This window comes from Littorina saxatilis, linkage group LG5 (genome assembly GCF_037325665.1).
Source record: "Littorina saxatilis isolate snail1 linkage group LG5, US_GU_Lsax_2.0, whole genome shotgun sequence".
NCBI lineage: Eukaryota > Metazoa > Mollusca > Gastropoda > Littorinimorpha > Littorinidae > Littorina > Littorina saxatilis.
Genome location: NC_090249.1, coordinates 11,852,245 through 11,866,118, shown reverse-complemented (window position 1 = coordinate 11,866,118; position 13,874 = coordinate 11,852,245). Strand labels below are relative to the sequence as shown.

Here is a 13,874-nt window from a genome sequence, read left to right as displayed (position 1 = left end):
TTATGAAACCTGAAGACCAAGAACAGTTTAACTCTACCACACAGTGTTGGATATGCGAACAAAGTCTAACACCAAACACAGACAATCCAATAGTAAGAGATCATGATCATGTAAGTGGGCAGTTCCGAGGAGCAGCACACAGCAAATGTAATCTACAATTAAAGTTTGATCCTAAGACTTGGAAGCTTCCAATCTTCTTCCATAACTTGCGCGGTTATGATTCACATCTGATCATGCAGGCAGTAACTGATGAATACAAAGCAAGATGCATTGCGCAGTCTTCAGAAAAGTACATGGCCTTTACTCTGAATAGTTTATACTTCTACGATTCTGCTCAACATCTGATGGGAACACTTGAGTCTTTATCTTCATCACTAACTGCTTTCCCAATCACATGTAAGTACTTTGACAGTGACTTAGTTAGAAAGGGAGTCTATCCATATGAATACATGGATTCGTGGGAGAGGTTTGATGAAGATGAGTTACCACCAAAGGATGCTTACTTCTCACGGCTGAAGAGTAAAGGTATAAGTGACGAAGACTATGAACACGCTAAGACTGCATGGAATAAATTAGGATGTAATACAATGGGTGATTATCATGATCAATATTTGTTGGCTGATGTTTGTTTACTTGCAGATATATTTGAGAATTACAGAAGAACATGTATGAAGCACTACAATCTAGATCCTTCACATTACATATCTGCACCAGGCATGAGCTGGGATGCATTTCTTAGATTTACAGGAGTAAAGATTGACTTGCTATCAGATCTACCTACACTTCAGATGATTGAAAATGGACTACGTGGAGGAATCAGTATGGCTTCACACAATTACTGCAAAGCCAACAACAAATACTTGGACGACTTTGATCCTATGAAACCTTCTAATTACATCATGTATCTAGATGCAAACAATTTGTATGGTTGGGCAATGTGTCAGACGCTTCCACTTCGGAACTTTAAGATCTATTCAGGACCATTTTCACAATGTGTTGTGATGACAATATTAAAAGCAGGCCCAGACAGTCGAAAGGGATGGATACTAGAAGTTGACTTAGACTATCCACTATCACTTCATGATCTACATAATGATTATCCTTTAGCGGCTGAGAGGTTAAAAGTAAACCCAAGAGAACCCCCAAAGCTGGTGCCCAATCTGTTTCACAAAAAGAAGTATGTGTGTCACTACAGACTGTTACAGTTTTACATTAGACATGGATTAATTTTGAAGGCTGTTCATCGTATAATTTTATTTGATCAAGAACAGTTTATGAAACCTTACATTATGAAAAACACAGAACTGAGAACCAAAGCCGCTGATGCATCAGAGAAAGACTTTTTTAAACTGATGAACAACAGTTGCTTTGGTAAGACAATGGAAAACCCACACAAGAGAAAGGATGTTAGACTTGTTACAAGAGAAAATGAGGCCATCAAGCTGACATCCAAACCACAGTATCAAGACTTTAAATACTTTCATGAACAGCTGTATGGTATCTTAATGAAAAAACTTGTAGTCAAGCTTGACAAACCAGTATTCATAGGCTTTACTGTGCTAGAGTTGTCAAAACTGTTGATGCTTGAGTTTTTGTATGATTATTTGAAACCAAGATATCCCAAATCGAGAGTACTTTACACAGACACAGATTCATTCTTACTTGACATTCCAGCGGATGACATTTACAAAGATCTAGAAGCTGAAAGTCCTGCAGTAAAAGGAAAAGATTCTTTTTATGACACTTGCGACTACCCTAAAGAATCACCATTGCACTCAAATGTTAACAAGAAGGTTATTGGAAAGATGAAAGATGAAATGAATGGGAAGATAATTAAGGAGTATGTTGGATTGCGTGCAAAGATGTACAGTGTTGCAAGTGAGAAAGGGGTGGTTAAAAAAGCAAAGGGTGTAAGCAAACAGGTTGTAAAGTCGAGCATATCGCATGATAACTACAAGGAAGCACTGTTTCAGAAGCGAGTGTTTTACCATGACAACCCTAAGATCAGTTCCGCGCTTCATCAGATCAACACAACTATTGTAAACAAGAAATCTTTAGATGCTAATGACACAAAGCGCGTTTATTCATCACCAGAATATTCTTATGCAATTGGCCACTGGAGAACAAACGCAAATAGTCTGAGTGTGTAATAAGAATTTTTGTCAATCGGGAAAACCCGCTATGACAGCTTTGTTTTGACTGCAGCGGGGGAGAGGAAGTTGCTTGCGTTTGGGAAGTGTTTGTGAAAGGGGAGTACTAGGCTTTGTTGAGTTTCAAAGCAGCCACCAAGTACACTTATCAAAAGCTTGAATAAAATAAACAAGTCAATTGAATAAGTTAACACTCGGCGGCCGCCCGAAGGCAGCCTTTGAAGCGAAGTGAAGCGTAGTGAAGCGTAGTGAAGCGTAGTGAAGCGAAGCGTTGAAACAGAGTGAAGCAAAAACAATAACACAGCTGAAGCAGGGTGTTGAAGCAGGATGATTAAGAAGACAGCCAAAGCAGGGCAGGCGCAGCAAACCGTACATGCATGATCGTTACTATATTTAGAATCACGTCATTACTATTTTTGAAACCGTACATGCATGATCGTTACTATATTTAGAATCACGTCATTACTATTTTTGAAACCGTACATGCATGATCGTTACTATATTTAGAATCACGTCATTACTATTTTTGAAACCGTACATGCATGATCGTTACTATATTTAAACACTTGTCTAACAGTGCAGGCGCAGTGTGATACTTCTGTTGTTGCGCACAAACAAGCACTGTAAGTCTAAGACTGGGACTGTTGGAGCTCTGATGTGACAGGAATATGCGGCGTTTCTGACCAGTACTCTCTGTACTCTTCGATCTGGAGCATCTCTTCGATTTGTTTAAGTTTGCCCATGATAAAACTGATTGGCAAACCAACAGTGGCAAATCGCGGAAATGCATAAAGCGATCTAGCAACGGCGCGTAGTCTACGCGCATGAACATCGGAATAGCCAGTTTTTGCTTTCAACCAGTCAGCCCACGTTTCTTTCATTCTCCCTTCTTTTCTTTGCTTCTCCTGCCATTGTTTGCACATAATCAAAAACTGTCCAAACTGAATGTAAATTAAGATTTGTTGTGCGTCCTGTCTTTTGAGATTTCTTATCCCTTTTTGCAGTCTTTCCACAATATCTTTTTCATTTTCTGCTTGAGCAAAATAAGCATTTGTGAAAGCTTCTGTGGATATAGCATGGCTAACATCTGCTTGGTTTGAAACGAGATAGTGATGTAAATCACTTGGCGTTGTTGGTTCTACTCTCTTTTTCTTTCCGTCTTTTTCTTTGAACAAATCTTCTATCTTCCTTTTTGGTTTTTTGGGCAGTCTCATTAATCCTTCTGTTTTAGCCTTAACTGCTATTAAGGCCATCTGCTCAAAATATTTTCTATTCTCTTCTAGTACATGCTGTTCTTCTTCTGTCCAAAATTCTGATGGTGTTGGCGCTGGTAGTGGGACATTACAAGCTTGTTCCATGTCAGGTAGAATTAAAGTTGTTGGCCGCCTAGAATAATCTAACAATTCTTGATGTCCTGAGCTAACCCTATAGATTCTTGAGACAGGCAAAACACTTTTCTCACAGAAAACACGTCTTCACACCACCACAGCACCAGGAAAAATGACAAACACACGCTGGCTCTTTGGAGAGCGTCTAAAAATAAAGTGGCTTAACCAGGTTGCAGGCCTGGCAAACACACGCTGGCTGTTTGGAGAGCGTCTAAAAATAAAGTGGCTTAACCAGGTTCTGGGTTACTGATTCCGACAGACCCGGCATTGGTTCAAAACAACCTTACTTTACTGTATTTTTTTTTGTATGGATTTATGCAGTATTTTTCTGATTTTGTCGCATGTTTCATTTTAGTAAAAGTTTAGTCCAGAAGCCTATTTTGCGTTAATATTTAGGGTCTGTCGGAATCGGTGAGCCAGAACGTACATTCTCCCTTTCTCTTGTATTGAATGTTTTTATCCGTCATATCTACTCTATTATCATCTGACTTCTATGCATTGCATGAACAATTGTAAAATTGCCTGAATAAAACATCTTTGAAGAAAAAAAATATTACTTTGCTTGAGTACCTTCAATACATTCAAACACAACAAAATGCAAAGTGCTCACAGAATTTCTTACACACAAGCCATATAAGTGTGTTCTCAGCAGAAGTTTCAGGCTTGGAAACATGAACACACACATGCAGGATTTTTATTTTTTATTTTTATTTTACAAAAAGTACACTACATTACCTCTCATTGTCGCACTAAATAATCCTCAGACTACAGTGCCCCGGTACACACCCCCCCCCCCACCCACCTCACCCGCAAGCCTTAATCAGAGCAGTTGTAAATAGCCATGTTCATAATTATTATTTGAAACTTTCTTTTCTTTTTCATTCTTACTTTTGAGTGCCGTGTCTCTGTTTGTGTTGTTGCCTTGTCATCTTCATGTAATTTATGCGTAAGTGTATATGAGTGTGCTTGAGTTGTTAATGCGAAAGAATGTGTATGAGTGCACCTTGAGTCGCCTTGTGGTGAGATATGTGCGCGTTATAAATTCTCGTATTATTATTATTATTATCGTATCTTCAACCGACAAATTCAAAACACGCAAACACTCATCGCACTGACCTTCATTTTGCCGCAGTACTTGGGGTCGGACAGAGTCCTGAAAGCTGCGTCTCGAGCAAGGGCAAGGAACTCTGGGTAATCCTTGAAGGCGATGTTGCACATTTTCTGTGCTCGCTTTCTCTCTTCAGTGTTGGTGCCGGCTCGGGAAATGAGGAGCGCAACATGATTGGCCGCTTTGAGAAGGACGTGCATGAAGGAAAACATGGCTGACTTCGGCGACTGGCCACCGCTCAGCTTCTGCACATGTGTTCACATCAAGAAGAGATACGTGTGGCATTATCAAAGTTAACAGGCAATACAGCGTAGTGGAATCCACTACATGTGTTTTTGCTCGAAGAGACTCCCCTGAAAGCGGCGTATGGCTGCCTAAATGGCGGGGTAAAAACGGTCATACACTTAAAAACCCACTCGTGCAAAAAACATGAGTGTGCATGGGAGCTTCAGCCTCTGAACGCAGAAGAAGAAAGAAGAAGAAGCTCCAAGAAATAAGTAACCTTAGAGAATGTTTTATTTTCAAAACATCCACATCAGAATCTTAATCAGATTTTTGTGCTAAAATGTTCATCTTAATGCTTATTCTTCTTCTTCTTCTTCTTCTTCTGCGTTCGTGGGCTGAAACTCCCACGTACACTCATGTTTTTTGCACGAGTGGAATTTTACGTGTATGACCGTTTTTTACCCCGCCATGTAGGCAGCCATACGCCGTTTTCGGAGGAAGCATGCTGGGTATTTTTGTGTTTCTATAATCCACCGAACTCTGACATGGATTACAGGATCTTTTTCGTGCGCACTTGGTCTTGTGCTTGCGTGTACACACGGGGGTGTTCGGACACCGAGGAGAGTCTGCACACAAAGTTGACTCTGAGAAATAAATCTCTCGCCGAACGTGGGGACGAACTCACGCTGACAGCGGCCAACTGGATACAAATCCAGCGCGCTACTGACTGAGCTACATCCCCGCCCAATGCTTATTCTCTAAAGTTCTAAGAGATTGGTTGCGCAGAACTCTCAGTTACTTTTGAAGCACATGTCGTATGCATTTAGAACGCTTACGTTGCTCGCTTTCCCTCTTCAGTGGAGTTTTACGTGTATGACCATTTTTACCCCGCCATTCAGGCAGCATACGCCAATTTCGGGGGAGGCATGCTGGGTATTTTCATGTTTCTATAACCCACCGAACTCTGACATGGATTACAGGATCTTTTCCGTGCGCACTTGGTCTTGTGCTTGCGTTTACACACGGAGGGGGTTAAGTCACTAGCAGGTCTGCACATAAGTTGACCTGGGAGATCGGAAAAATCTCCACTCTTAACACACCAGGCGGCAGCGACCGGGATTCAAACTCAAGACCTCCCGATTAGAAGGCCGACGTCTTACCACCACGCCACTGCGCCCGTCCTTCAGTGTTCAATCAGGGTGGTCTTTAACTCATTCAAGGCGCGTCTAAATTTCCCGTGTTCCCTGCCAGCACGCAATTTAGAGCCATTTTGAAAAAATTATAAAAAATCAACAACACAAGATAACCTTACATACCTTTATGTTTTTGCAAAGTTTGGCACTTACTCTTTTAGAAAATATATGAAATATTTGAAAGTACATTCCTTTTGTTGTCTTCATATCCAGGCAAAATATCCAATTTGAAGCCAAAAAAAACCCCTTTTTTGTTCTTGAATGAAACACCAGTAACTCACTGTTGCAGTACTTTTTCTCACAAAATCAAGCTGATATGCACTGTTTCAAATGTCAAGAGTGTTGCTGGTGAATCAGAAACAAAAATTACTGTTAAATTGACTTGAACTGGTGAGTGTCAAGCATAATCGAGGCGCGTCTAAATTGTTAAATTGTCCCTGTGTTCCCTCAAATCGCACGATTTTGACCCATTTCTAAAAAAATAATAAAAATCAACAACACAAAATAACTTTACCTACCTTACATTTTTGCAAAGTTTGAAACTTGCTCTTTTAGAAAATATATGAAACATTTGAAAGAACATACCTTTTGTTGTCTTCACATCCAGTCAAACTACCTCTTTGAAGCAAAAAACAAACAACTTTCTACGTCATGGGTTCATCATACACAATGTCATGATCGACACTTTCATTGCCCGAATCATCACCCAAATGATCGTCTATTGGCACAAACTCGTCACCAGAATCTAAAATATCATCTCCACTATCATCATCACTAAGGTCAAGATCAGAACCGTACTGAATAACAAGTTCTAGCACTCTTTTCAAGTCACTACGTCTTGTCAGCAGAACGATCCGCCATCTTGGAAAAGTCAAAACACGTGGGTCGCACACCGTCAACAAAATTAAATTAATCCCAACAATTGAAGGGAAGGAACTGTTTACAGTGAATGGTTCCACTGTAGACAGATAGAAGTTTATTGCGGGGGTTGTTCCCCTTGGTCAGCAGGGCCGTTTACACCATTAAAAATTCGTGATATCCGTCAGAACTAAACTACAGACGTGCGTGCAACGCTAAACACAGGTGTCGGAATTCCAATTCCGATACACAGCGAATGAGTTAAAGAGGAGCATGGCTGAATGAACGGGGGTTCCACGGTATAACACGGGGATATAGCTCAGGCGGGGATATAGCTCAGTTGGTAGCGCGCTGGATTTGTATTCAGTTGGCCGCTGTCAGCGTGAGTTCGATCCCAGGTTCGGCGGAAATTTATTTCAGAGTCAACTTTGTGTGCAGACTCTCTTCGGTGTCCGAACCCTCCCCCCGTGTACACTACATTGGGTGTGCACGTTAAAGATCCCACGATTGACAAAAGGGTCTTTCCTGGCAAAATTGCTTAGGCACAGTTAATAATTGTCTACCGATACCCGTGTGACTTGGAATAATAGGCCGTGAAAGGTAAATATGCGCCGAAATGGCTGCAATCTACTGGCCGTATAAAATTTCATCTCACACGGCATCACTGCAGAGCGCCTGGAACTGTACCCACGGAATATGCGCGATATAAGCGTCATTGATTGATTGATAACAGATCCCTCACCACCGTTCTTGGCCACACGCTTACCTTGAAACAGCATCTGCTTCGCTTTTGACGACTGCCGCAGACACAGCGCTCGTCCATGTGTAGAATGGCCTTCATGTCAGGGTGAGCCAGCACTGCTTCGTACACACCCACTTGGAGAGGCGTCAGTCGACAGAACACAACCCTGTCAGCTGGGATAAAAAAATATCAGTACATGTATAGTTCGCCTCACTGTCTCAGATCTGATCAGACTTTTACACGTGATAAGACTGTTGTCCCTCCACTTGGTCACATACCAAAAATCTACCCCGCGACTGCTTGCTGAGGTGAAATAGAATTTGTTCCCCCAGTGCCTTTTACGAAATTAATTCTTTAAAAAAAAAACACCCGTTATAAGATTTTACAATTTTATCTTTTTTCCCCCTGCTTTTTGAGGGCGTTAGTATGTGAACGACCCATACAAAAAATATTGAGGTTCTTCTTCTTCTTCTTCTGCGTTCGTGGGCTGAAACTCCCACGTACACTCGTGTTTTTTGCACGAGTGGAATTTTACGTGTATGACCGTTTTTTACCCCGCCATGTAGGCAGCCATACGCCGTTTTCGGAGGAAGCATGCTGGGTATTTTCGTGTTTCTATAACCCACCGAACTCTGACATGGATTACAGGATCTTTTTCGTGCGCACTTGGTCTTGTGCTTGGGTGTACACACGGGGGTGTTCGGACACCGAGGAGAGTCTGCACACAAAGTTGACTCTGAGAAATAAATCTCTCGCCGAACGTGGGGACGAACTCACGCTGACAGCGGCCAACTGGATACAAATCCAGCGCGCTACCGACTGAGCTTCATCCCCGCCATATATACTGAGGTTCAAGCTATGGCCAAATTGTGAACATAAAGACAAAAAGATGATGACAAAAGTGAGAATAAAGCACTTACTTTTCTTAGGCAGCTGATCAGCAATGATCTTCTTGGTTCTTCTCAAAAGCATCTGGCTCCTGACTTTTGCAAATTCTTCTTTCTCTGCACATGATTAATATTGCTTTGTAAGGTTTGACCTTAACCTTCTTGTTTGACTCTTCTTCTTCTTCTTCTGCGTTCGTGGGCTGAAACTCCCACGTACACTCGTGTTTTTTGCACGAGTGGAATTTTACGTGTATGACCGTTTTTACCCCGCCATTAAGGCAGCCATACGCCGCTTTCGGAGGAAGCATGCTGGATATTTTCGTGTTTCTATAACCCACCGAACTCTGACATGGATTACAGGATCTTTTCCGTGCGCACTTGGTCTTGTGCTTGCGTGTACACACGAAGGGGGATAAGCCACTGGCAGGTCTGCACATAAGTTGACCTGGGAGATCGGAAAAATCTCCACACTTAACCCACCAGGCGGCCGCGACCGGGATTCGAACCCTCGACCTTCCGATTAAGAGGCCGACGTCTTACCACCACGCCACAGCGCCCGTCGCTTGTTTGACTCAAATTGAAGTGTGTGTGTGTGTGTGTGTGTGTGTGTGTTTGTGCGTGCGTGTGTGTGTGTGTGTGTGTTTGTGTGTGTGTGTGTGCACGTGCATGTGTGTGTGTGTGTGTTTGTGTGTGTGTTTGTGTGTGTGTGTGTGTGTATGTGTTAGCGCAAGCATGCGTCCTTTTTTTTTTTTTTGCATGCACATGCATGCATGCAAGTCTGTGTGTCTGCAACATTCTTCAAGCAAAAATGCCTGTAGTCCAGAAAACATACCTCTCTGTTAGGTTTCCTGATCAAAAAGTAATTACCAAAATACTGTATTGAATATAAAAATGGCAAAGGCAACTAAGGTTATCAAGCACACATCATTCTGATCATTACAGTAATTCTTACAAGATACTACTTTTAATGTGCATAACATGTCTCTTGCCTTGATGTGATTTTGTTTACTGCATCACCATAACATTTCATTTTTGAGTGGAGATTATTATTTTCTTTTATATCTTATTCTTCTTCTTCGTTCATGAGCTTTGTCTCCCACGTTCACTCATGTTTTTAGCACGAGTGGAGTTTTACGTGCATGACCGTTTTTACCCCGCCATTCAGGCAGCATACGCTGATTTCGGGGGAGGCATGCTGGGTATTTTCGTGTTTCTATAACCCACCGAACTCTGACATGGATTACAGGATCTTTTCCGTGCGCACTTGGTCTTGTGCTTGCGTGACGAAGGGGGTTAAGTCACTAGCAGGTCTGCACATAAGTTGACCTGGGAGATCGGAAAAATCTCCAATCTTAACCCACCAGGCCGCAGCGACCGGGATTCAAACTAAAGACCTCCCGATTAGGAGGCCGACATCTTACCACCACGCCACTGCGCCCGTTGTCTTATGATATGATCTCATGTATCTTACTTTTTCTGGCCTCGGCAAGCTCCCTCTTGGTTGCGTTCTGTTTTTGTCCCTGTTCTATAAGGTGAACAAAATCCTCCACAAACTCCTCTGCACTTCCCAGGACACCTGGCTGAGCCCTAAGGAAAACATACACACTACGTAGTAGACCGTGTCATATGTGTACGAGCGTATCTCCTGTATTGCTACACAGGGGCGGATCACATCATATTTCGGGGGGGTTTCCATTTTTTTTTTTAGGGTCAATTCGACGACGCAGAGCGATTAGTTGAGGGCAAGAAGCGTTCGAACCTCCTAGGGGGGTCCGGGGGCATGCCCCCCCCTCCCCCCGAACATTTTTGATACAAACAAGGAAAATGGAGCAAACTGGTGCAATCGGAGCCAAGAAACTTCCACTAATACACTTTCCAAAAATTAAATTCAAGAAGACAAATTTGAATCAAAACCAGGAAAATTTACCAATCTAATGTAACCTGAGCCAACAAATTACCCAACTACTTTCTGAAATCGCCACTTAGAAAAGAAAGGCCGGCTCCTAGGCATGCCCCCCCCCCCTCCCCCCCCCCCCCCCCCCCCCCGGGAACCATTTTGATAAAAAACGCTCGCGCTGGACCCGAGTACTCTTCAGACATTCACACACACACACACACACACACACACACACACACACACACACACACACACACATACACACACACACACACTCTCTCTCTCTCTCTCTCCCTCTCTCTCTCTCACACACACACACACACACACACACACACACACACACACACACACACACACACACACACACACACACACACACACACACACACACACACACACACACACACACACACTCACACACTCACACACACACACTACCACATCTCCATTCTAAAACACGTGACGTTCTAAATCAAAAGACGACATTCTATTTTCTTACGTCACTATTCTTGGTTTACAGTACCATTCGGCGGCTTTGCTACGAGTATGGCATAGTCTTGGTTTGCCGAGACCTTGCACCGTTCTATCAGACTGCCTGGCTGGCTGTTGCACCGCGAATTCCTCCCACCGCCAAGTCGTTTTTTTGTGGTTTATTTCGCATTTAGGTCCCAGGTAACATTATGAAGTTTTAATACGATCAATCGGACCTATTATCAAGTTAGTGTATCAACTTTTGAACGAACTGCGCCCAGTAGTTTCCCAGCAATAAGCTGTTAAGTCGAGACACACACACAGACACACAATTAAAGTCTGCTGGACCCTTGTACTAGCGTACTCGGGGATAAAAATCAAGGAAAATGGAGCAATCTGGTGCAATCTGAGCCATAAGTTTTTTTAATTTTTTTTATAGGCTAGGGAGGGGGGGGGGGGTTTCCGGAAACCCCAAAAAAAACCCAGGATCCACCCCTGCTACAGGTAGGAACCTAACTTTTCACTACAACCATGTGTACTTTACTTCCAGGGTATACACCAAGTTTCAGCTCAATTGACCCATAAACATCAGAAACTTAAGTGCGGACAGTGGGACAAACACACACAAACAAACAAACAGACAGACAGAGTTAAACCTCTACACCCCTGAATATACCAGGGGTAAAAGAAATCAACCCGGACCAGCAACAGACGACGGAGAAGATGCACTGCTGAAGACGGCTTTCTTTGTTAAAGCTGAGTTTTGTTAAAACATTTACATCAGACTGTCAAACTACCAGCTCCAATCAAAAGGTTACTACAGTTGTACCTGCGATGAAAGGACACCTTTGCGACCAGCAAAAAAACTCCCAATATAACAGGTGGCCTTGCAAGATAAGAGGTAAAGGGACACTAGAAGATGGAGAATATGGCTCCATGTAAAACATTCACAATACAAACAGTCTACCTTTGAGTATACCAACATACAATTCAAACATCATTATCATCAGATAGGCTTGCACCAAGAGTTAGAATTCATTTTCAAACCTTTATCAGTTTTCACCACAAATCCTCTTCTTCTGATATGCTGGGATCAAAGAGTATACAGTATAAACAAAATTCCCAACAGGTAAAAATTAACTTCTCACCAATCCAGAATACACCAGAGTTCTGTCATGTTGTTCTGAAGGGCTGTACCAGTCAGACCATAACGACGCAGACACTTCAGGCTTCTCAGCGCTTGTGTTGTCTGAGCTTTGAAACCCTGCAGAGAAATTCCAAATACAATGATTAAAATGTGTAACTGCATCCTGATCTATAGTTCCTTCGACTCAAGATTGCTGCTGATTATTGTAACAAGGTTTCTTGCACTAGATACGCAAGAAAATTGTACTTATATCGTAAATCAATAAACAAACTCCGGAGAGAAAAAAATACACTGCTCCTTGTCCACGTGTTTCAGACACACCCCTTGCTAGTGATTGGCCAATAATGTCACGTGGAACATTTTGACTCAATCCAAGCAAGAGTGTTCACACTTTCACAACCAATACAAACCTGACAGAGTTATTTCCAAACATTGTCTATTGAGCTGCCAATTTCTATTTATAATAATAATAATAACGGGCATTTATAAAGCGCCTTATCAGAAGTTCAAAGCGCGTGACAACAATACATGTATACAAAAATCATACAATCACTGTCAGATTCAAACAACACATCATGCACATCTCACATTCCCAGACTCTATACTAAGGAACTATCCGTAGTGTTGTTGGAACAAGTGAGTTTTCAAATTGGACTTAAAAGATGAAATGGATGGAGAGTGACGTAATTGAAAGGGAAGTGAATTCCATAACTGAGGTCCATAATACGAAAACGTGCGGAAGCCATGAGCCTTGCGTTTAAAGCGACCTTGACGGAGAAGTCGAGCATCATCAGAAGAACGAAGGGTGCGAGAGGGAGTGTAGAGGGAGACCAGTTCAGAAAGATAGGCAGGTGCCGATTCAGAGATGATATTGTAGCAGAAGCAGGCAGCTTTATACCTAATACGTTCAGATACAGGAAGCCAGTGAAGTTCTTTCATATTTATGTATCTTTGATGCATGGATGATTTCTGCAAACAAGAAAAGTCCACATAGAGGTGCACTAACAGCCTACCTTGATCCTATGTGCTTCATCTGCAATGACAGCCTCCCACTTCACTTCATTCAAAGCATTCTGCACAGAAAAGAAATGCAACATGGTGAAGGCTATCAACATAAAAGCTTACAGAACTCCACGCTGTTCACATATAAAAACGTCCAAAAGGCATTAGGCAATTCTGAGGAAAAGATTCTTTAACAAAAAAACATGAATATAGGCCACCCTGCGCACATGGAATGGACGTAGACTACAGCCAACTTTAACAAGTCGCGTAAGGCGAAAATACAACATTTAGTCAAGCTGTCGAACTCACAGAATGAAACTGAACGCACTGCAATTTTTCAGCAAGACCGTATACTCGTAGCATCGTCAGTCTACCGCTCGTGGCAAAGGCAGTGAAACTGACAAGAAGAGCGGGGTAGTAGTTGCGCTGAGAAGGATAGCACGCTTTTCTGTACCTCTCTTCGTTTTAACTTTCTCAGCGTGTTTTCCAAACATATCATATCTATATGTTTTTGGAATCAGGAACCGACAAGGAATAAGATGAAAGTGTTTTTAAATTGATTTCGAAAATTTAATTTTGATAATAATTTTTATATTTTTAATTTTCAGAGCTTGTTTTTAATCCAAATATAACATATTTATATGTTTTTTGAATCAGAAAATGATGAAAAATAAGATGAACGTAAATTTGGATCGTTTTATAAAATTTTTTTTTTTTTTTTTACATTTTTCAGATTTTTAATGACCAAAGTCATAAATTAATTTTTAAGCCACCAAGCTGAAATGCAATACCGAAGTCCGGCCTTT

At 41.9% G+C, this 13,874-nt stretch overlaps 1 protein-coding gene across 1 annotated transcript in view; it reads right to left on the bottom strand.

Moving 5' to 3' along the window:
• The window catches only part of LOC138966304 (DNA excision repair protein ERCC-6-like 2), a 61,763-nt gene that overhangs the window by 21,179 nt on the left and 26,710 nt on the right, over positions 1–13,874 (bottom strand). Inside the window, exons 12-17 of the mRNA XM_070338486.1 lie at positions 13,080–13,139; positions 12,068–12,183; positions 10,023–10,138; positions 8,585–8,668; positions 7,689–7,837; positions 4,655–4,891 (exon numbers count right to left, since the gene is read on the bottom strand). Of these exons, the coding sequence (XP_070194587.1) occupies positions 4,655–4,891; positions 7,689–7,837; positions 8,585–8,668; positions 10,023–10,138; positions 12,068–12,183; positions 13,080–13,139 (762 nt within the window). The remainder of the gene's footprint in view (positions 1–4,654; positions 4,892–7,688; positions 7,838–8,584; positions 8,669–10,022; positions 10,139–12,067; positions 12,184–13,079; positions 13,140–13,874) is intronic.